The sequence below is a fragment of the Pristiophorus japonicus genome, chromosome 2 (assembly GCF_044704955.1).
Source record: "Pristiophorus japonicus isolate sPriJap1 chromosome 2, sPriJap1.hap1, whole genome shotgun sequence".
NCBI classification, from domain to species: domain Eukaryota; kingdom Metazoa; phylum Chordata; class Chondrichthyes; family Pristiophoridae; genus Pristiophorus; species Pristiophorus japonicus.
Window position 1 is genome coordinate 29,710,804 of NC_091978.1, and position 23,072 is coordinate 29,733,875.

Consider the following 23,072-nt stretch of genomic DNA (forward strand, 5'->3'; position numbering starts at 1 on the left):
CTCTGTTCCAAAGAAAACAGACCCAACATCTCCAATCTTTCCTCATCGCCAAAATTCTCCAGTCCAGGCAGCATTCTTGAAAATCTCCTCTACATCCTTTCTAGTATAGTCACATCTTTCCTATCATCATCATCATAGACAGTCCCTCGGAATCGAGGAAGACGCACTTCCACTCTTAAAAATGAGTCCTTAGGTGGCTGAACAGTCCAATACGAGAGCCACAGTCCCTGTCACAGGTGGGACAGATAATCGTTGAGGGTAAGGGAGGGTGGGACAGATTTGCCACACGCTCTTTCCGCTGTCTGCGCTCGATTTTTGCATGCTCTCGGCGATGAGACTCGAGGTGCTCAGCGACCTCCTGGATACACTTCCTCCCTTTAGGGCGGTCTTTGGCCAGGGACTCCCAGGTGTCGGTGGAGATGTTGCACTTTATCAGGGAGGCTTTGAGGGTGTACTTGGAACGTTTCCTCTGCCCACCTTTGGCTCGTTTCCCGTGAAGGAGTTCCGAGTACAGCGCTTGCTTTGGGAGTCTCGTGTCTGGCATGCGAACTATGTGACTTGCCCAGCAGAGCTGATCAAGTGTGGTCAGTGCTTCAATGCTGGGGATGGGCCTGATCCTCACTATACAGCACTGCCCCCCAGTCATCTTTCCTAAAATGTGGTGACCAGAACTGCACAGAGTACTCCAGCTGTGGCCTAACTAGTGTTTTATACAGTTCAAGCATAACTCCTTGCTCTTATATTCCATGCCTCAACTAATAAAGGCAAGTATTCCATATGCCTTCTTAACCACCTTATCTACCTGGCCTGCCAACTTTAGGGATCTGTGGACCTGCACTCCAAGGTCCCTTTGTTCCTCTACACTTTTCAGTGTCATACCATTTAATGTGTATTCCCTTGCCTTGTTAGACCTCCCCAGATGTGTTACCTCACACTTATCCAGACTGAATTTCATTTCCCACGGTTCCGCCCACCTGACCAGTACATTGATATCTTCCTGCAGTCCGCAGCTTTCTTCTTCATTATCAACCACACAGCCAATTTTAGTGTTATCTGCAAACTTCTGAATTACACCCCCAACATTCAAGTCGAAGTCATTGATATATACTACAAAAAGCAAGGGACCCAGCACTGAGCCTTGCGGAACCTCATTGGATACAGTCTTCCAGTCACAAAAACACCCATCAACCATTAACCTTTGCTTCCTGCCTCTAAGCCAATTTTGGATCCAACCTCCACTTTGCCCTGGATCCCATGCGCTTTTACTTTTGTGGCCAATCTGTCATGTGGGACCTTATCAAATGCTTTGCTAAAATCCATATACACTACATCATACGAACTGCCCTCATCGACCCTCCTGGTTACCACCTCGAAAAGCTCAATCAACTTAGTCAGACACGACCTTCCCTTAACAAATCCATGCTGACTGTCTTTTGATTAATCCATGTCTTTCCAAATGAAGATTTATCTTGTCCCTCAGGATTTTTCCAATAATTTTCCCACCACTGAGGTTAGGCTCATTGGCATGTAATTCCTCGGTCTATCCCTTTCTCCCTTTTTAAACAAATGTACAAAATTAGCAGTCCTCCAGTCCTCTGGTACCACACTTGTAGCCAGAGAGGATTGGAAAATGATGGTCAGAGCCTCTGCTATTTCCTCTTTGCTTCTCTTAACAGCCTGGGATACATTTCATCCGGGCCTGGGGATTTATCCATTTTCAAAGCTGCTAAGCCCCTTAATACTTCCTCTCTCACTATGTTTATCTAGTCTAATATTTCACACTCCTCCTCCCTCATTGCAAAGTCTGCATCACCCCTCTCTTTTGTGAAAACAGATGCAAAGTATTAATTAAGAATCATACCCACATCTTCTGCCTCCACATACAGATTACCTTTGTGGTCTCTAATAGGCCCCACTATTTCTCTAGTTATCCTCTTGCTCTTAATGTATCTATAAAACATCTTTGGGTGTTCCCTGATTTTATTTGCAAACATTCCTTCATGCGCTCTCTTTGCTTTCCTGATATATATTTTTAATTGCACCCCTGCACTTCTTATACTTCACTAGAATCTCTGCCGTATTGAATTCTCGGAATCTGTCATAAACTTCCCTTTTATTTCTTTATCTTACCCTGTATGTCCCTTGACATCCAGGGGACTCTAGATTTGTTAGCCCCATCCTTTTTTTTTTTAGGAGAACATACTTGCTCTGTACCCTCAGGATCTCCTCCTTAAATGCCTCCCACTGCTCTGACACTGATTTACCATCAAGTAGCCATTTCCAGTCCACCTTGGCCAAATCCCATCTCTGCTCAGCAAAATTGGCTTTACCCCAATTGAGATCATTATTTTCCTGGTCCACCTTTGTCCTTTTCCATAACTGCCCTAAATCTTACTGAATTATGATCACTACCACCAAAATGCTCTCCCACTGATACCCCTTCCACCTGCCCCTCTTTATTCCCTCATGATTCTTGGAACTTCTCGCAGAACAGCTGCTAGCGTAAAACCACAAGCAAAAGTATTCAACTACAAGACACCCAACCTTTGTAAAGTAAATGCAATTAACATTTGTATCAGTCATGTGATTGGATATCACATGATCAAATGCCATGTGGTCAGAATGTCAAGTGAGCAAACCTCCAGGAATACCTCCAACCAGAGTTGGCAACCCGAGGGAGAGTGTATACTTATTTGGAAGGATTCAAACAAACTGTTGTGTAAAAGGTGGGCATGGATCTGAGAGATCATAGCATGTTCAGTGACTTTGGAGAGGAAAGGGATGTTGGAGATGAGCAGTGCCTAGTAGAAACAGAGGGGTCAAGGGTAGTCTTTTTGAAGAGGCGGCAATGACAACAGTTTTGAAAAGGGAAAAAAGGAAACCACTTACAGTACCAGCTAGCATCGATTAAGGAAACAAAGTTGGGTGGTTAGGAATTTAGTAGGAATGGTATCAAGGCAGTAGAAGGTAGGTCTAATATCAGCTTCAAGGTGGGACAGATAGGAGAGAAACTAAAACAAGATGAGAGGGAGTCAGTGCTGGAGTAGCAGGGGGATTCGGGAGTGTTTGGCTTGTTGGGTAAGGTGTAGCAGGAAGCAGCAGGTGGCCTCTATCTTGGTGACAAAGGTGTCCATGAACTCCTTATATGTTGTTAGAGGTGAGGGTGTTTAAGGAGGTAGTTGGCAGTCGAGAAAAATTGCCTGTGGTTATCCTTGCCCTCCAAGATGATCCTAGATTAATTGGTGGTTTTGCCAACATGAGCAAGGCCCAGAGCTCAACATAACCAAGCCAGATCTGGCAATGGACGGCTAGCACAATGTGTATCGGATATGCTTCAGTTTGAGTCTTTGGTGCTTGAGGGAGTGGAGATAGGTGCCTACAGTTAGATTTTATATTTTTAGGCATAATATATATATGTATATATTTTGATGCTGAAAAATTAACTTTTATATTATTCCAGGATCTATTGGCATAATCTATTTGCATCATAAATATGGCTTGCAACTGGGACTCAATAATTAGAGGAAATCTTTTTAAGTAAAAGTAACAGAAATTGGAACATCATGAAACATTCCAAAGTAAGGTAACTGCAATAATTAGGTTGCTGAACAGAGCATAATTTTTGGATCTAATCTGTCTGGTATCAAGAAGGTGATTCCCCCTAGTCTGCTTGCAGACCACCTTTAGAAAAAAAGTTTTTGCGGTGGTGAGGAAACTGTAATAATCATTTATCTACTTTTCCTGTCTGGCTCAAGTTCTCTCAGGTTAGATATGTCATGGCAAACCTTCCTCTCTTCTATCCACCAGTGTGCCATTCCCCACATCATTGTGACATTTTTTCAATTCCCATGTTGGTTATCCTTATGACCTCTATGAGTGAGACTGTGACTCAATGCCAGTTAGTGCCAAAGTCGGGGAGAATTTGGTGCAGTGGTGACAATAATCCAGCAAAACGACACACAGGTCATTGAGGCTAAGTGACAGTGTTCCAGTCATGTCTGTAGACCAAGGTGGTTTAAACTTCTGGACCCCTTTGGAATATAAACATTGTGCAGGAATAATGTAAGGAAGTTTCATAGCCCTATACAGATATGTAGTGCTACAATAAAGACTGCAATCTTTCCCTTGAGCAGGAAGAGGAGGAGAATGGTGAAGTAGTTATCAGCCCTCACGACTGATATTTGAAATGAAACAGTAGTTATTCCAATTTTAGACAAATACCAAGTCCACAAAGTACACTTGCTTAGATATCACCACACATTCCACGACAAAAGTAGAAGATTCTAAACAGCATACCTGTCTCCGCAGATCCCGAGTTTTCTTTGTCATTTTTTCGATGGCAGCATTGAGTGGGTCGCCTTTTTCTTTCCTGCCAGTCTGAAAGAGGTAACACATTTCAGTTAGAAATACGTTTAAAGAGAGCGACACTTAATTTATGAAATGACCATCCTTATCACCACAGCTACTGTTACTGTTAGCCATCCTGATGTGAGTGTGCACCTGACAAATCGATTCAGAATTGCAGAAACTTGGAAAACATTCGCAGTACAAGAATGCAAGGGAATTATTCTGTGTTAACTATTGTTGCTATTCACATGGTCACATCAATGTTCATTCCGTACTGTATAGCAAGTGATATTGCCACAAAGTCAAAGGTTCAAATTTAGGAAACAAGTTCTTAACTGAAGTCCAAGGGAGTGAATTCCCATGGGATTCTCCACATCCATTGGAACTTTGGTGGAAGAGCTGCAGAAGCGCCATAAAAACACCAAAGTTATCTTGGATAAGCGGGGAATGCGAAATTTCCTCCTCTAAAGTTTTGAAATTAGTTCTTTCCTTTCAAATAAAAAGAATTGCCACTACACGCAGAAAGGGAAAATCGAAAAACCTTTTAACGCAAATGTGAGATACTTTGCCACCAGTGATGATTGATGGCAGATTAAAGGATAAATACTATAAGAATATAAAAGGCTGTGGGCGAAAACATGAAAATGAAAATAATCAGTCTGGTGAGGAGCCAAAGTTTCACACAGGCAGAAAGAGATGAATTTCCTCCTCCTGTTATAAAGTTTCTATATTACAGAAAAATTCTATAAAGAGAAAAGATTAATGTCAAAAGTCAAGGTTCAAATATAACCCGTCTATATAACAAGGAGCATAGTTATAGTATCAAATATAAAGCACAATAAATTGTGCGATTATACATAGGCTGCGCATGACATTGTACAATGTGCATACCATAGGTGTGGGAGTTGAGACCAGGCTATGTTAATACTGTACGTGGAGTACTTACTGCCAAGTGATTTGAACAAGACGCTATTCAGTTGCCACCTGTTGAACTAAGCAGCGCTTTCCTTTTTGTTAAGTGAACTGTGTGGAAAGTTCAAATAAACCAGACATCCAAACAGAAATCTATTTTTTCTCACTTTGTTTCTTTGGTTAATGATGTGGAGACTTTCATCATTAATGTTACCAGGATTTTCATTATTATAGTACCATACAGCACATAAGGCCATTCGGCCCATCGTTCTTTTGCTGGCTATCCAATAGACCTATCCAATTAGTTCCACTCCACTGTTCTTTCCCCATAGCCCAGTAAACTTTTACCCTTTAAGTATATATCTAATTCCCTTTTGAAATTTACTTTTTAATCTTCTTCCACCACTCTTTCAGGCAGTGTATTCCAGATGATAACAACTCTCTGCGTAAATAATTTTTTCCTCATGTCGCCTCTGGTTCTTTTACCAATCACCTATGAAACTATAACTATGTTAAGACTGTATTAGATGCAGAAATCTCATATGTCAGTTTCCCATGATTAGTCTGAGGGAAAAGACAAATGGCAACAAATTCCTTGCATAAGAACACAAGAAATAGGAGCAGGTGTAGGCTATTTGGCACCTCGAGCCTGCTCTGCCATACAATAAGATCATGGCTGATCTGATCACGGACTCAGCTCCAGTTCTCTGCCCGCTCCCCATAATCCCTTACTCCTTTATCGCTCAAAAATCTGTCTATCTCCGCCTTAAATATATTCAATGACCCAGCCTCCACAGCTCTCTGGGGCAGAGAATTCCATAGATTTACAACCCTGTGAGAGAAGAAATTCCTCCTCATCTCAGTTTTATATGAGTGGCCCCTTATTCTAAGACTATGTCCCCTAGTTTTAGTTTCCCCTATGAGTAGAAATATTCTCTCTGCATACACCTTATCAAGCCCCCTCATTACTATATGTTTCAATAAGATCACCTCTCATTCTTCTGAACTCCAATGTGTATAGGCCCAACCTACTCAACCTATCTTCATAAGTCAACCCCCTCATCTCAGGAATCAACCGAGTGAACCTTCTCTGAAAAGCCTCCAATGCAAGTATATCCTTCCTAGCTAAAGGATTTGAATATAGAAGCAGGGAGGTCTTATGCAGTTGTACAGGGCCTTAGTGAGGCCTCACCTGGAATATTGTGTTCAGTTTTGGTCTCCTAGTCTGAGGAAGGACATTCTTGCTATTGAGGGAGTGCAGTGAAGGTTCATCTGATTGATTCCAGGGATGGCTGGGCTGTCATATGAGGAGAGACTGGATCAACTGGGCCTTTATTCACTGGAGTTTAGAAGGATGAGAGGGGATCTCATAGAAACATATAAGATTCTGACGGGACTGGACAGGTTAGATGCGGGAAGAATGTTCCCGATGTTGGGGAAGTCCAGAACCAGGGGATATAGTCTTAAAATAAGGGGTAGGCCATTTAGGACTGAATAAAGGAGGAACTTCTTCACGCAGAGTTGTTAACCTATGGAATTCCCTGTCGCAGAGAGTTGTTGATGCTAGTTCACTGGATATATTCAAGAGGGAGTTAGATATGGCTCTTACTGTGAAGGGGATCAAGGGGTATGGAGAGAAAGCAGGAAAGGGATACTGAGAGAATGATCAGCCATGATCTTATTGAATGGCGGTGCAGGCTCAAAGGGCCGAATGGCCTACTCCTGCACCTATTTTTCTATGTTTCTATGTTTTCCTTAAATACGGAGACCAAAACTGTACACACACTCCAGGTGTGGCCTCACCAATACCCTGTACAGTTGTAGCAGGACTTCTCTGCTTTTATACTCTATCCCCCTTGCAATAAAGGCCAACATTCCATTTGCCTTCCTGATTACTTGCTGTACCTGCATACTAACTTTTTGTGTTTATGCACAAGGACCCCCAGGACCCTCTGTACTGCAGCACTTTGCAATTTTTCTCCATTTAAATTATAATTTGCTTTTCTATTATTTCTGCCAGAGTGGATAACCTTACATTTTCCCACATTATACTCCATCTGCCAAATTTTTGCCCTCTCACTTAGCCTGTCTATATCACTTGGCAGATTTTTTGTGTCCTCTGCACAATTTGCTTTCTCACCCATCTTTGTATCATCAGTAAACTTGGTTACATTACACTCGGTCCCTTCATCTAAATCATTAATATAGATTGTAAATAGTTGAGGACCCAGCACCGATCCCTGCGGCATTCCACTTGTCACTGTTTGCCAACCGGAAAATTACCCATTTATCCCGACTCTCTGTTTTCTGTTGGTTGATCAATCCTCTATCCATGCTAATATATTACCCCAACCCCATGAGCTTTTTTCTTGTGCAGTAACCTCTTATATGGCACCTTATCGAATGCCTTCTGTAAATCGAAATACACCACATCCACTGGTTCTTTTTTATTTGGAAAGAGGTGACATGATAGGTCCAAGTCAGCATGGATTTGTGAAAGGGAAATCATGCTTGACAAATCTTCTGAATTTTTTGAAGATGTTTCTAGTAGAGTGGACAAGGGAGAACCAGTTGATGTGGTGTATTTGGACTTTCAGAAGGCTTTTGACAAGGTCCCACACAAGAGATTAATGTGCAAAGTTAAAGCACATGGGATTGGGGGTAGTGTGCTGACATGGATTGAGAACTGGTTGGCAGACAGGAAGCAAAGAGTGGGAGTAAATGGGTACTTTTCAGAATGGCAGGCAGTGACTAGTGGGGTACCGCAAGGTTCTGTGCTGAGGCCCCAGCTGTTTACATTGTACATTAATGATTTGGACGAGGGAATTAAATGTAGAATCTCCAAATTTGAGAATGACACTAAGTTGGGTGGCAGTGTGAGCTGTGAGGAGGATGCTATGAGGCTGCAGAGTGACTTGGATAGGTTAGGTGAGTGGGCAAATGCATGGCAGATGAAGTATAATGTGGATAAATGTGAGGTTATCCACTTTGATGGTAAAAACAGAGACAGACTATTATCTGAATGGTGACAGATTAGGAAAAGGGGGGGTGCAACGAGACCTGGGTGTCATGGTACATCAGTCATTGAAGGTTGGCATGCAGGTACAGCAGGCGGTTAAGAAAGCAAATGGCATGTTCATAGCGAGGGGATTTGAGTACAGGGGCAGGGAGGTGTTGCTACAGTTGTACAGGGCCTTGGTGAGGCCACACCTGGAGTATTGTGTACAGTTTTGGTCTCCTAACTTGAGGAAGGACATTCTTGCTATTGAGGGAGTGCAGCGAAGGTTCACCAGACTGATTCCCGAGATGGCGGGACAGACATAACAAGAAAGACTGGATCAACTGGGCTTGTATTCACTGGAGTTCAGAAGAATGAGAGGGGATCTCGTAGAAACGTTTAAAATTCTGACGGGTTTAGACAGGTTAGATGCAGGAAGAATGTTCCCAATGTTGGGGAAGTCCAGAACCAGGGGTCACAGTCTGAGGATAAGAGGTAAGCCATTTAGGACCGAGATGAGGAGAAACTTCTTCACCCAGAGAGTGGTGAATCTGTGGAATTCTCTACCACAGAAAGTTGTTGAGGCCAATTCACGAAATATATTCAAAAAAGAGTTGGATGTAGTCCTTACTACTAGGGGGATCAAGGGGTATGGCGAGAAAGCAGGAATGGGGTACTGAAGTTGCATGTTCAACCATGAACTCATTGAATGGCGGTGCAGGCTCGAAGGGCCGAATGGCCTACTCCTGCACCTATTTTCTATGTTTCTATGTTTCTATCCACCCTGTTAGTTACATCCTCTAAGAACTCCAGCAAATTTGTCAAACATGATTCCCCTTTCATAAAATCATGCTGACTCTGCTTGATTGAATCATGCTTTTCCAAATGTCCCGCTACTGCTTCCTTAATGATAGTCTCCAGCATTTTCCCAATGACAGATGTTAGGCTAACTGGTCTATAGTTTCCTGCTTTTTGTCTGCCTCCTTTTTTTAAACAGGAGCGTTACATTTGCGGTTTTCCAATCTGCTGGGATCGCCCCAGAATCCAGGGAATTTTTGTAGATTACAACCAATGCATCCACTATCTCTGCAGCCACTTCTTTTAAGCCCCGAGGATATAATCCATCAGGTCCAGGGGACTTGTCTGCCTTTAGTCCTATTATTTTACCGAGTTCTACTTGATTAGTGATAGTATTGTATTAAGTTCCCCCCTACTTATAGCCCCTTGATTATCCACTATTGGGATGTTTTAGTGTCTTCTACCGTGAAGACCGATACACAATATTTATTCAACGCCTCTGCCATTTCCCTGTTCTCCGTTATTAATTCCCCAGTCTCATCCTCTAGGGGACCAACATTTATTTTAGCCACTCTTTTCCTTTTTATGTACCTGTAGAAACTCTTTTTATATTCCGTGCTAGTTTATGATCCTATAACCTTCAAAATATCATGATCAGGAGCTTTGCAAATAGTAGCATGCATAAAAAAAAACTGCGGTTTGATTTATTTTGTGAAGTTATAACACGGCGTCTGCAGGTTGAACAAACTGCAATTGCTAATAGTGTTGACATCTGTGGTTTTTTTTAAGGTAATCGTGGCCCAGATGCATTTTAAAGGAAGCGGCTGCACCCAAAGTCAGTGTGTTGCTTGTATCATATCTGTCTCGTACTGTGTGCAGTAAACACCATTTCCAAAGAGTCGTTGCTTTTCCATGCAAACAATTTCTGCAAACCAGAAAAGTCACAACTTTGCCTCCGACTTGTCTCACCCCTAAGTCCCCAAGGTAATGGCTTTCTGTCATTCCAAATCTATTTGATATCCTTATACAAACAACATATTTCCTGCTAGAGAAAAGATACACTATTATGCACGGTCAATAAAAGGCAATGCGAAATTCTATGCCTGATTGCAAAGAATAACGCAGACTTTATTTAAAGAAGAATTCACATCAGATGGGATTATTCACAAACAATTAAAAAAATATTTTTGACAAGGAATATTGATCACATGCTGTACTATAAAAGCAAAAAAAAATTCTGCTTGCAACATATTTCTTTTAATAACTGCACAAGGGCAGAGAGAGCCAAATCTGCTCCTCCTTTTCTTAGTGCATTCTGGAAATCATGACACCATACTTGCTACTGTGTAATGTAACCCATTACTGGGGATATTTTCCTCTTTTGTTTAGAAAGCGTTACTAAGGAATCTTATTATTGATAGAATTTCATGATCGCCGATCAAAATGGTGGCTGAGTCCAAGCGGTTCTGTGTAACTTGACTTTGTTGGCAGAAAACCAGCCACTCCAGATACAGCTATTAGGACATGCCTTTCACACTTCTCAGATAGCTAAACTGTATAACTCAGTTCAGTAATACAGCTATAGTGAGCACAAGAATTGTGTTTCATAAGAACATAAGAATTAGGAGCAGGAGTAGACCATATGGCCCTTCGAGCCTACTCCGCCATTCATAGCAACATAGAAAATAGAAGCAGTATTACGCCATTCGGCCCTTCGAGCCTGCACCGCCATTCAATATGATCATGGCTGATCCTCTCTCTCAACACCATATTCCCGCTTTTCCCCATACCCCTTGATGCCTTTTGTGTCTAGAAATCTATCTATCTCCTTCTTAAATATATTCAGTGACTTGGCCTCCACAGCCTTCTGTGGTAGAGAATTCCACAGGTTCACCACCCTCTGAGTGAAAACATTTCTCCTCATCTCGGTCCTAAATTTCCTCACCCGTATCCTGAGACTGTGACCCCTTGTTCTAGACTTCCCAACCAGGGGAAACATCCTCCCCGCATCCAGTCTGTCCAACCCAGTCAGAATTGTATATGTTTCAATGAGATCCCCTCTTATTCTTCTAAACTCCAGTGAATACAGGCCCAGTCAACCCAATCTCTCCTCATACAACCATCCCAGAAATCAGTCTTGTGACCTTCGCTGCACTCCCTCTATGTCAAGTATATCCTTTCTTAGGTAAGGAAACCAAACCTGCACACAGTACTCCAGGTGTGGTCTCACCAAGGCCCTGTATAACGGTAGTAAGACATCCTTGCTCCAGTACTCAAATCCTCTTGCAATGAAGAGCAACATGCCATTTGCCTTCCTAACTGCTTGCTGCACCTGTATGTTTTCTTTCAATGACTGGTGTACAAGGATACCCAGGTCCCTTTGTACATCGATATTTCCCAAGCTATCACCATTTAAATAATACTTTGTCTTTATGTTTTTCCAACCAAAGTGGATAACTTCACATTTATCCAAGTTATACTGCATCTGCCATAAGAATATAAGAACATAAGAATTAGGAACAGGAGTAGGCCACCTAGCCCCTCGAGCCTGCTCCGCCATTCAACAAGATCATGGCTGATCTGGCCGTGGACTCAGCTCCACTTACCCGCCCGCTCCCCGTAACCCTTAATTCCCTTATTGCCATGTGTTTTCCCACTCACTCAACCTATCTAAATCGCCTTGCAGCATCTTTGCATCCTCCTCACAACTCACATTGTTCCTTGTATGTTTACTCTCATACTCTATTTCTCCCCTCTTAATCAATCTCTTGGTCCTTTTTTGTTGAACTGCTCCCAATCCTCAGGCTTGCTACTTTTTCTGGCAACTATAATTGCAACTATATCGTATCTGTTTACATCTATTTGCGCTGTTAATCCCACCTAGTTTTGTGTTGTCAGCAAACTTGGAAATATTACATTTGGTTCCTTCATTCAAATCATTTATATATATTGTGAATAGCTGAGGCCCAAGAACTGATCCCTGTGGTACCCCATTAATCGCTGCCCGCCAACCCGAAAAAGACCCGTTTATTCCTAATCTCTGTTTCCTGTCAGTTAACCAATTTTCATTCCATGCCAGTACATAACTCCCAATCCTATGTGCTTTAATTTTGAACACTAACCTCTTATGTGGGACTTTATCAAAGGCCTTCTGAAAATCTAAATACAGTACATCCACTGGTTCTCACTTATCTATTCAATCAGTTACATCCTCAAAAAACTCCAGTAGGTTTGTTAAACACAATTTTCCTTTCATAAATCCATGTTGACTTTGTCTAATCCCATTAATATTATCTAAGTGTGCTGTTATCACATCCTTTATAATAGACTCCAGCATTTTCCCTACTACTGATGTCAGGTCTGTAGTTCCCTGTTTTCTCTCTCCCTCGTTTTTTAAATAGTGGGGTTACAATCTGCAGGAACTGTTTCATAATCTATATAATTTTGGAAGATGACAACCAATGCGTCCACTGTTTCCATGGCTACCTCTTTTAGTATTCTGGGATGCAGATCATCAGGCCCTGTGGATTTATCGGCATTCAGTCCCATTAGTTTCTCCAGCACTATTTTCTTACTAATAATCATTTCCTTTAATTCCTCTTGCTCACAAGACCCTTAGTTCCCCAGCATTTCTGGGACTTTATTTGTGCTCTCTCCCATGAAGACAGAACCAAAGTATTTATTTAATTGTTCTGCCATTTCCTTGTTCCCCATTATAAATTCTCCCATTTCTGTCTGTAAATGACCTACATTTGTCTTCACTAATCGTTTTCTTTTTACGTACTTGTAGAAACGATTGCAGTCAATTTTTATGTTCCTTACAAGTTTACTCTCATACTCTATTTCTCCCCTCTTAATCAATCTCTTGGTCCTTTTTTGCTGAATTCTAAATTGCTCCCAATCCTCAGGCTTGCTACTTTTTCTGGCAACTTTGTATAACTTCCCTTTGGATCTAATACTATCTTTTTTTTTTTAGCCATTGTTGGGCCACTTTTCCTTTTGTGTTTTTACGCCAGAAAGGAATGTATAACTGTTGCAATTCATGCATTTATTCCTTAAATGTTAGCTATTGCCTATCCACCTTCATGCCTTTTAATGAATCTTCTCAATCTATCATAACCAATTCATTCCTCATAGCTTCGTGGTTTCCTTTGTTTAGATTTAGAACCCTAGTTTCGGATTGGATGACTTCACTTTTCATCTTCATAAAGAATTCAATCTTGTTATGGTCATTCTTCCCTAAAGGACCCCGCACAACAAGACTGTTAATTAACCCCTTCTCATTACACAATACCCAATCTAGGATAGCCTGTTCCCCAATAGGCTCCTCAACATACTGGTCTAAAAAACCATTTCGTACACTCTCCAAGAATTCATCTTCCACAGTATTATTTCTAATTTGGTTTGGCCAGTCACCTACGATTACTGTAGTACCCTTGTTACATGCATCTCTAATTTCCTGTTTGATGCCGTCCCCTACATTACCACTACTGTTTGGAGGCCTATAGACAACTCCCGCCAATGTTTTCTGTCCCTTGATGCTCCTTAGCTCCACCCAGACTGATTTTACATCTTGATTTTCTGAGCCAATATCCTTTCTCACTATTGCTCTGAATTCATCATTTACTAACAATGCCACACCACCCCTTTTCCTTTTTGCCTGTCCTTCCTAAATATTGAATATCCTTGGATATTCAATTCCCAACCCTGGTCACCCTGCAACCATGACGCTATAATTGCATTATATCGTATCCATTTACATCTATTTGCGCTGTTAATTCATCTACCTTATTACAGATGCTTCGTGCATTCAGATACAATGCTTTTTGATTTATCTTTTTAACATTATTAGACATCTTAACATTATTTTGTACGAATGCCTTATTTGTCTTATCACTACTTTTTCTTAACTGGACCTTATTTGTTAGTGCACTCTTTTGTTTGTGTGCTCAGGCTCTTTCTGACATAATCTGGTTATCCTTACCACAATCCTTTCCTGCATTGCTTCCTTTTCTTTTCTCTTTAGCATTCTAGATTTCTCTCCATTGCAACCCTTCTCCCCTCCCCCCCCAACCCCACCCACCCCCCCAACACCTCCCCGCTTATTTAGTTTAAAGTCCTGTCTACCTCCCTAGTTATTCGATTCGCTAGAATTCTGGTCCCAGCATAGTTCAGGTTTAGTCTATCCCCACGGTACAGCTCTCTCTTTCCTGAGTATTGGTGCTAATGCCCCACAGATCGAAACGTACTTCTCCCACACCAACCTCTGAGTCACGCATACATCTGTCTGATTCTATTGACCCTGTGCCAATTTGCTCATGGCTCAGGTAATAATGAAAAGATTATTAACTTAGTAGTTCTGCCTTTCAATTTAATCCCTAGCTGTTCAAACTCTCTCAGCAGAACCTCTTTCTTAGTCCTACCTATGTCATTGGTTCCTACGTGTACCACAAAACTGGATCCTCCCCCTCCCACTCCAAGTTCTTCTCCAGCCCGGAGGAAATGTCCTTTAGCCTGGCACCAGGTAGGCAACACAGCCTTCGGGACGCACGCTCTCGGCTGCAGAGAACCCCATCTATCTCCCTAACTATACTGTCCCCTACTACAACCACCTGCCTCTTTACACCCCCACTTGAATGGCTTTCTGCACCATGGTGCCTTGGTCAGTCTGCTCGTCCACCCTGCAGTCTGCACACTTGCCCACAAGGGTTGCAAGCACCTCAAATCTATTGGACAAGTGCAGGGACTGAGGCTCCTGCAATACTACCTCCTGGATCCCCTTGCCTGCTTCACTCAGTCACATTTCCTATCCCTGACCATGTGTCAATTCTAAAGTATTTAATCTAGAGGGTGTGGCTGCCTCCTGGAGCAAAAGGTCCAGGTATCTTTCTCCCTCCCTGATGCCTCGCAATGTCAGCAGCTCAGACTCCAGCTCCACAACTCGAAGCCGAAGTTCATCGAGCCATGGACACTTACCGCAGATGTAGTCACCCTGGACCAAAACATCCAGAAGCTCCCACATATTGCAACAGCAACACATCTCCTGTTTTACCATTACTTTATTTAATTAATTAATCTGGTGTTAATCAAAGTATTTACCGTATATAGTTTATTAAATTAGTTAAATAAAGGACTACACCTGAAATATGCTGGGACCAGAATTCTAGCGAACCATGGCCAATCTTCTACCTCAACTCCACTTTCCTGCCCGATCCCCATATCCCTTGATTCCCAAGAATAATCTCTTGACATTAACAGGTAATGTTAATTCCTCTTTAAATAAAGTCCGCGTTATTCTTTGGCGCAGGCTGTAATATTTACCTGGAGACCCGCTGGGAGTGGGGGTCCCGGTAGAACCAGTAGAGCGCGGGTCCCCTGCACGCTGGGGCGTTTTAAGTGTAGGCACTTCAAAGCACTGGAGAAGTACCACCAACACTGCCTCCACAAAATCCTGCCAATTCATGGCAGGATAGGTGCACCAATGTCAGTTTTCTCTCTCAGGCCAACATCCCCAGCATCAAAGCATTGATCACACTTAATCAGCTCTGATCGACGGGCTACATTGTCCACATGCCTGATAAAAGACTCCCGAAGCAGACACTCTACTCAGAGCTCCGTCACGGCATGTGAGTCCCAGGAGGGCAGAGAAAACGATTTAAGGACACTCTCAAAGCCTCCTTGAAAGAATATAACATCCCCACCGACTCTTGGGAATTCCTGGTCCAAGACCGCTCAAAGTGGAGGAGAAGCATTCGAGAAGGCATCGAACACTTCGAATCTCTTTGTTGGGAGCATGCAGAAGCCAAGCACAAACAGCAGAAGGAGCGTACGACAAACCAAGCACCCCACCCACCCGTCCCTTCAACCACCGTCTGCCCCACCTGTGATAGAGACTGTAGGTCCTGCATTGGACTCATTAGTCACCTCAGAACTGATATTAGTGTGGAAGCAAGTCATCCTCGACTCCGGGAGACTGCTTAAGAGAAGTGAGTCATCATCTTAGGCAGTCCCTCGGAATCGAGGAAGACTTGCTTCCACTCTTAACATGAGTTATTTGGTGGCTGTACAGTCCAATACGAGAACCAGGTGGGACAGATAGTCATTGAGGGAAGTAGTGGGTGGGACTGGTTTGCCGCACGCTCTTTCTGCTGCCTGCACGTGATTTCTGCATGCTCTCGGCGACGAGACTCGAGGTGCTCAGCGCCCTCCTGGATGCATTTCCTCCACTTAGGGCGGTCTTTGGCCAGAGATTCCTAGGTGTCAGTGGGGATGTTGCACTTTATCAGGGAGGCTTTGAGGGTGTCCTTGGAATGTTTCCACTGCCCACCTTTGGCTTGTTTGCCGTGAAGGAGTTCTGAGTAGAGCACTTGCTTTGGGAGTCTCGTGTCTGGCATGTGAACTACGTGGCCTGATCCGTGTAGGTGCAAGTAGAATATAGCAAGAGGAAACCCAAAAAATGACACAGGCTGACAATGAAAATAATTGTGTTATATAAACCAAAGAAAATGCAAATCCTCAATGAGCCAGACATTAGTTGTGTCACATTCACACTAAAGTACATGTGAAAGATTATGTTCTACGTTATTATTTAATCCAATTCACGTTAACTTAATATAGATATTCAAGACCTTTCCTTCTTTAATGAAGTAAAATAACGTACTGTAAAAAGTTCAAGACGCATGGCAGTTACTGTGTAAATAGTTTGTTATATAGCTTTTATATGGGGAAAAGGAGTAATTAATAACTTGAAAAAAATGCTAAGCAGATAATTACAGGCACTGACTACCTCTTGTTGATCTGTGAATGCTGTACAGGTTGAACCTCCCTTATCTGGAACCCTTGAGACCTGGCCTGTTCTGGATAAGGGATTCTTCCGGACGAGGACTGGTCACGTTACGTTGGATGGTACAAGTACTGAACAAGGGGATATCAGGGCTGGCTGGCTTGGGGCTGGGATTGTGGCAGAGAGATCATTGATGGGGGGTGGGGGGGAGGGGCGGAGTGGTAGATCGTGGGGTCAGGCCAGCGATTGCAGGAGACGGCAGCGAGGAAGGACTTCAATTTGTTCATGTCAGAGTTCTGCACATGCGCCACCCGGTGGCCGGGAATGGTTCTGGACAAGGGGTGGTTCTGGATAAGGGAGTTCTGGATAAGGGAGGTTCAACCAGTATTATAATATAGTTCATAATAAAAACTTCACAGCCTGTCCATATAAACTAGCAGCAGCCAAAAGGCAGTTACTGTTGCCAGGGTTACAGCTGTGACAGTATTTTTTTTAAGTCGACAGTCATCACAGGGCCAACATGAATTTATAATGAGAGTCTACTGTATATTTATGTTAAATTTAGGATCTGGGTAATTCAAGTAATGTCATTATTTAAAATACAGATTTTATTATATTTGTGGTGGCAAGGTTACAAAATGTGCACACATACACAGATATTTATTTGACACATTTCTTAATACCTGTACTGCAAGGTACAAAAGCAGACAGAAAATTAGGAGATAAAAGAGGACAGAGAGTATGACTGAGACAAAGCCTTGGAAGAATATGATTTAAAATTTGATGTTCATTTTACAGTGAAAGTTAGGAATGAGTGTGTTTAGAAAATGTCGGTCGGGATTCAGTCGCTCTTTCCATACAACCATGTATATTTGCAGCACAGATTATTCTTACTTGGCCGTTATGTCTGGGCTGGCTATTTGCTAGAGTAATTAAAAATGAATCCACTGTCCCGTCATAGAAACATAGAAATCTACGGTGCAGAAGGAGGCTATTTTGGCCCACCATGTCCGTGCCAGCTGACAAAGAGCCACACGGCCCTCGGTCGGCAGCCCGGAAGGTTACATGTAAACCTATGAACAATGAACAATGGCGGAAAGATAAAGAGCATCCGGCCTAACCAGTCCGTCCCGCACAACTGCGATACCCCATGTATCGTAACATTTTATACTCCACCCCAACCGCAGCCATGCAATCTCCTGGGAGAGGCAAAAAAACAGTTAGAAATCCAGGCCAATTGAGGAAAAAATCTGGGAAAATTCTTCCATGACCCATTCAGGCAATCGAAACTATTTCAGGAAATCACTCTGGCAGTAATTGATTCCCTGCAGTACTTACCATCGTGTCTGCACCAGCCAACAAGAGATTATCCAATCTAATCCCACTTATCAGCTCTAGGTTGATCACTTCAAGTGCCCATCCAAGCACCTTTTAAATGTGGTGAGGGTTTCTGCCTCTATCTTCCAGGCAGTGAGTTCCAGAGCCCACAACCCTTTGCGTGAAGAAACTTTCCCTCAAATCCCCTCTGAACCTTCCACCAACTACCTTAAAACTATGCCCCCTTGTAATTGATCCCTCCACCAAGGGAAATAGACTCTTATATCCAGGATATCGCACTGTATTCAGGCCCCTCAAAATGTTATACATCTCAACAAGGTCTCCTCTCAGCCTCCTCTGTTCCAAGGAGAACAAACCCAACCTATCCAACTTGTCCCCATAGCTAAGATTGTCCATTCCAGGCAGCATCCTCGTAAATCTCCTCTTCAATGCAATCTCCAGTGCAATCACGTCCTTCCTATAATACGGTGACCAGAACTACACGCAGTATTTCAGCTGTGGCCTAATCAGAGTATTACACAATTTAAACATAACCTCCCTGCTCTTGTATTCTATGCCTCGGCCAATGAAGGCAAGCATTCTGTATGACTTCTTAATCACCTTATCCACCTGGTCTGCTACTTTCAGCGATCTGTGGACAAGCATTCCAAGGGGTTCCCACGCTAAGGGGATAAGGGGTTATGGGGAGCGGGCGGGGAAGTGGAGCTGAGTCCATGATCAGATCAGCGATTATCTTATTGAATGGCGGAGCAGGCTCGAGGCGCCGTATGGCCTACTCCTGTTCCTATTTTTTATGTTCTTATGTTCTTATTAAGGTCCCTCTTTTCATCTACACTTCTAAGTGGCCTACCTAATGTGTATACCCTTTCCTTATTAACCCTCCCCAAGTGCATTACCTCACACTTCCTCGAATTAAATTCCATTTGCCACTGTTCTGCCCACCTGACCAGTAGATTGATATCCTCCTGCAGTCCGTGATGTTCCTCTTCATTATCAACCACACAGCCAATTTTAGTGTCATCTGCAAACTTCTTAATCATACCCCCTATATTCAAATCTCGATCATTGATGTATGTCACAAAAAGCAAGGGAGCCAGTACTGAGCCCTGCAGAACTCCACTGGGAACATCCTTCCAGTCACAAAAACATCCATCAACCATTACCCTTTGCTTCCTACCTCTAAGCCAATTTTTGATCCAACTTTCCACTTTGCCCTAGATCCCACGGACATTTACCTTCGTGACCAGTCTGCCATGTGGGACCTCATCAAAAGCTTTGCTAAAATCCATATACACTACATCGTGTACACTACTCTCATCGACCCACCTGGTTACCTCCTCAAAAAATTCAATCAGATTAGTCAAACATGGTCTTCCCTTAACAAATCCGTGCTGACTGTCCCTAATTAATCCTTGCCTTTCTAACTGTAGATTTATCCTGTCCTTCACGATTTTTTCTAATAACTTTGCCACTACTGAGATTAGGCTGACTCGACCTATCGCTTCCTACCTTCTTAAACAAGGGTACCGCATTAGCAGTCCTCCAGTCCTTCGGCACCATGCCCAAATCCAAAGAGGACTGGAAAATGATGGTCAAGGCCTCTGCTATTTCCTCTTTTACTTCGCTCAACAGCCTGGGATGCATTTCATTCAGGCCTGGGGACTTATTCACTTTCAAAACTGCTGATCCCCTTAATACCTCCTCTCTCATTATGCTTATTTCATCCAGGATTTCACACTCTTCCTCGATAGCAGATTCTGCATTGTCTCTTTCCTTTGTGAAAACAGACGCAAAGTATTCATTAAGAACCATAACAACATCTTCCACCTCTACACAGAGATTACCTTTATGGTCCCTAATAGGCCCTTTCTTTAGTTATCCTCTTGCTCCTAATATATTTATAGAACATCTTTGGGTTTTCCTTAATTTTACTTGTCAGAATTTTTCATGCTCTCTCTTAGCATTCCTAATATCCTTTTTAATTTTACCTCTGAACTTTCTATATTCCTCCAGGGATTCTGCAGTATTTAGCCGTCAGTATATGACATAAACTTCCCTTGTTTTCTTTATCCTCCCCTCTAAGTCCCTAGACATCCAGGGGGCACTAGAATTGTTATTCCCACCCTTTTTCTTTAAGGGCACATGTTTGGCCTGAGCCCTCCGGATCTCCTCCTTGAATGCCTCCCATTGTTCCAACACTAATTTACCTACAAGTAACTGTTTCCAGCCCACTGTGGTCAAATCATTTCTCAACTTAGTAAAGTTAGCTTTTCCCCAGTTTTGGAATTTTTTTCCTGGTCTATCCTTGTCCTTGTCCATAACTACCTTGAATCTTACTGAATTATGGTCACTGGCACCCAAATGCTCTCCCACTGATAGCCCTTCCACCTGCCCAGCTTCATTCCTTAAAACTAAATCCAAAACCGCCCCCCCCCTCCCCCCCGTGTTGGGCTTGTTACATACCGACTAAAAAAGTTCTCTTGAATGCATTTTAAGAATTCCGCACCATCTATATCCTTCACACTGTATTTGTCCCAATCCCTGTCGGTTCTTCCTTGAACAGCCCAACCAGTCCCCCTCCGCCTGGCTGAACTTGTTCTCACATTGAACAACTTCTCCTTTGACTCCACTCACTTCCCCCAAATAAAAGGTATTGCTATGGGAATCCGCATGGGTCCTAGCTATGCCTGCGTTCTTGTAGCATATGTGGAACATTCGTTGTTCCAGTCCTACTCAGGTCTTCCCTCACCTCTTTATTCTGGTACCTGTATCAGTGGCAGTTCCTGCTCTTGCCCTGAGTTGGAAAATTTCATTCACTTTGCTTCCAATTTCAGAGAGTCAGAGAGCAGATTGCAGAGGCACTGGCCACAATTTTGCAATCCTGCTTAAATACTGCAAATTATACAGTTGGACTGAAGAGTAGCCAATTGAAAAGAGGGGAGATAGATAAACTAGATTGCAACAGGTCAGTTGTCAAGCCTATTGTCAGTTGTGGACAAACACTTAGGCCACAAACCCCACTAATCCCCGACTATGACATCCTGCTGTTTGTTTGCACTCCCGTCTGCTGAACAGGCTGTCAATTTGGTCAGTTGTCGGGCGAGAGTCTGTAGTGGATGATTTAAATGTGGCTGTGCTGTTCAGATCGGCAGGACCTCCTCGTCCCAGGTCTTGCCAGGTTTTCCCCATGCTACTGCACTTCCTCCCCACCTCCCTGTTAATAACGGGGCCTCAGAATCTATAATTGGAGATATGTTCATGAGTATTTTCAAAATGCATGGGTTAATCAATCAGACGGCATGCATTTGTTAAATTTAAGCATTTTTTGAAGGTGACCGGATAGATATCAGAGGGCATTCGGTAAGTTGTTTCGCAAGGAACCATTGTCTACTCAACCTTGAAAGTGGCTGCTAAACTATTTTGTGTGAAAAAGATCTTCTTGACACTAAACTGACTCATTTAATCAGTTATTATTGCCAAAACTGGTAAGATAATTGGCATAAAAGACAGAGGAAGATGAAGAATTTTTTTCTTACACAACAAGTTGTTATGACCTAGAATGTACTAATTGGACAGCTCTTTCAAAGAGTCGACACGATAGGCAGAATGGCCTCCTGCTGTGCCATATGATTCTATGAAAACAAATAACACTGTTGTATATTCCTTGCTAATGGTTGGAAAGTGGGAAAGTTGGAGCCTTGCTTCACAACAACTGTTGTTTAAATATATATGTGTGGCTTGACAAATACAGCCTTTTATACACTGGCTGATGGTCACACCACTCAATGTGCTTTTATATTTCCATCCCCAGTTTTGGAATCATAGAATCTTACAGCACAATAGAAGGCCAGTCAGTCCATCGTGTCCATGCCGGCATTTTGAAAGAGCAATCCAATTAGTCTCAATTCCCTTGCTCTTTTCCCATAGCTTTGCAACTTTTTCATTTTCGAGTATATATCCAATTCTCTTTTGAAAGTTACGACTCAATCTCTTCTACCAGCCTTTCGGGCAATGCATCCAAATCATAACAACTCGCTGCGTGAAGACAACTCTCCTCACCTCCCCTGGTTCTTTTGCCAGGAAAAGCAACCAAACTGTACTAATCTCCTACATTTGTGTGTGGATAGTGCAGCTGGGTTTGCGTAACTTGGCTCTAGTATGGGCCTTGCTAGTCCATGGATGGGCTAACTAGCGGTGACAGTTTGGTCAGTGCGTATCAGATCATCATAGGCCGTCCCTCAGAATCGAGGAAGACTTGCTTCCACGCCCAAAGTGAGTTTTTTGATGGCTGAACAATCCAATATGAGAGCCATAGACCCTGTTGCAGGTGGGACAGACATTTGTCGAGGGAAGGGTTGGGTGGGACTGGTTTGCCGCGCGCTCCTTCCGCTGCATGCGCTTGACCTCTTCGCGCTCTTTGCGTTGAGACTCGAAGAGCTCAACACCCTCCCAGATGCACTTTCTCCACCTCAGGCGTTCTTCGGCCAGGATCTCCCAGGTGTCAGTGGTACTGTCGCACTTTACCAGGGAGGCTTTGAGGGTGCCCTTATAACTTTTCCGCTGCCCACCTTTGGCTTGTTTACTGTGAAGGAGCTCCGCATAGAGCATTTGCTTAGGGACTCTCATATCTGGCATGCGAACCATGTGGCCTGCCCAGCGAAGCTGATCGAGTGTGATATCAGTGCGTATCAGCAAAGTGCTGACATCATGATAGAAACACACAGCATAGAAGGAGGCTATTTGGCTCATCGTGCCTGTGCCAGCTTTGAAAGATCTATCCAGTTAATCCACTGCTCTTTCCCCATAGCTCTGCAACTTTCTCCTTTTCAAGTATATATCAACAACAGCAACTTGTATTTATATCACGCATTTCACAGAGAACAACGTCCCAAGGTG

The 23,072-nt window shown here is 43.0% G+C and overlaps 1 protein-coding gene across 4 annotated transcripts in view; it reads right to left on the minus strand.

The window, feature by feature from the left end:
• ctnna2 (catenin (cadherin-associated protein), alpha 2) overlaps positions 1 to 23,072 on the minus strand; it is a 1,881,920-nt gene that overhangs the window by 723,622 nt on the left and 1,135,226 nt on the right. For all 4 annotated transcript variants that reach the window (XM_070866818.1, XM_070866819.1, XM_070866821.1 and 1 more), the window contains one exon: positions 4,297 to 4,377. In XM_070866818.1, the coding sequence (XP_070722919.1) occupies positions 4,297 to 4,377 (81 nt within the window). The remainder of the gene's footprint in view (positions 1 to 4,296; positions 4,378 to 23,072) is intronic.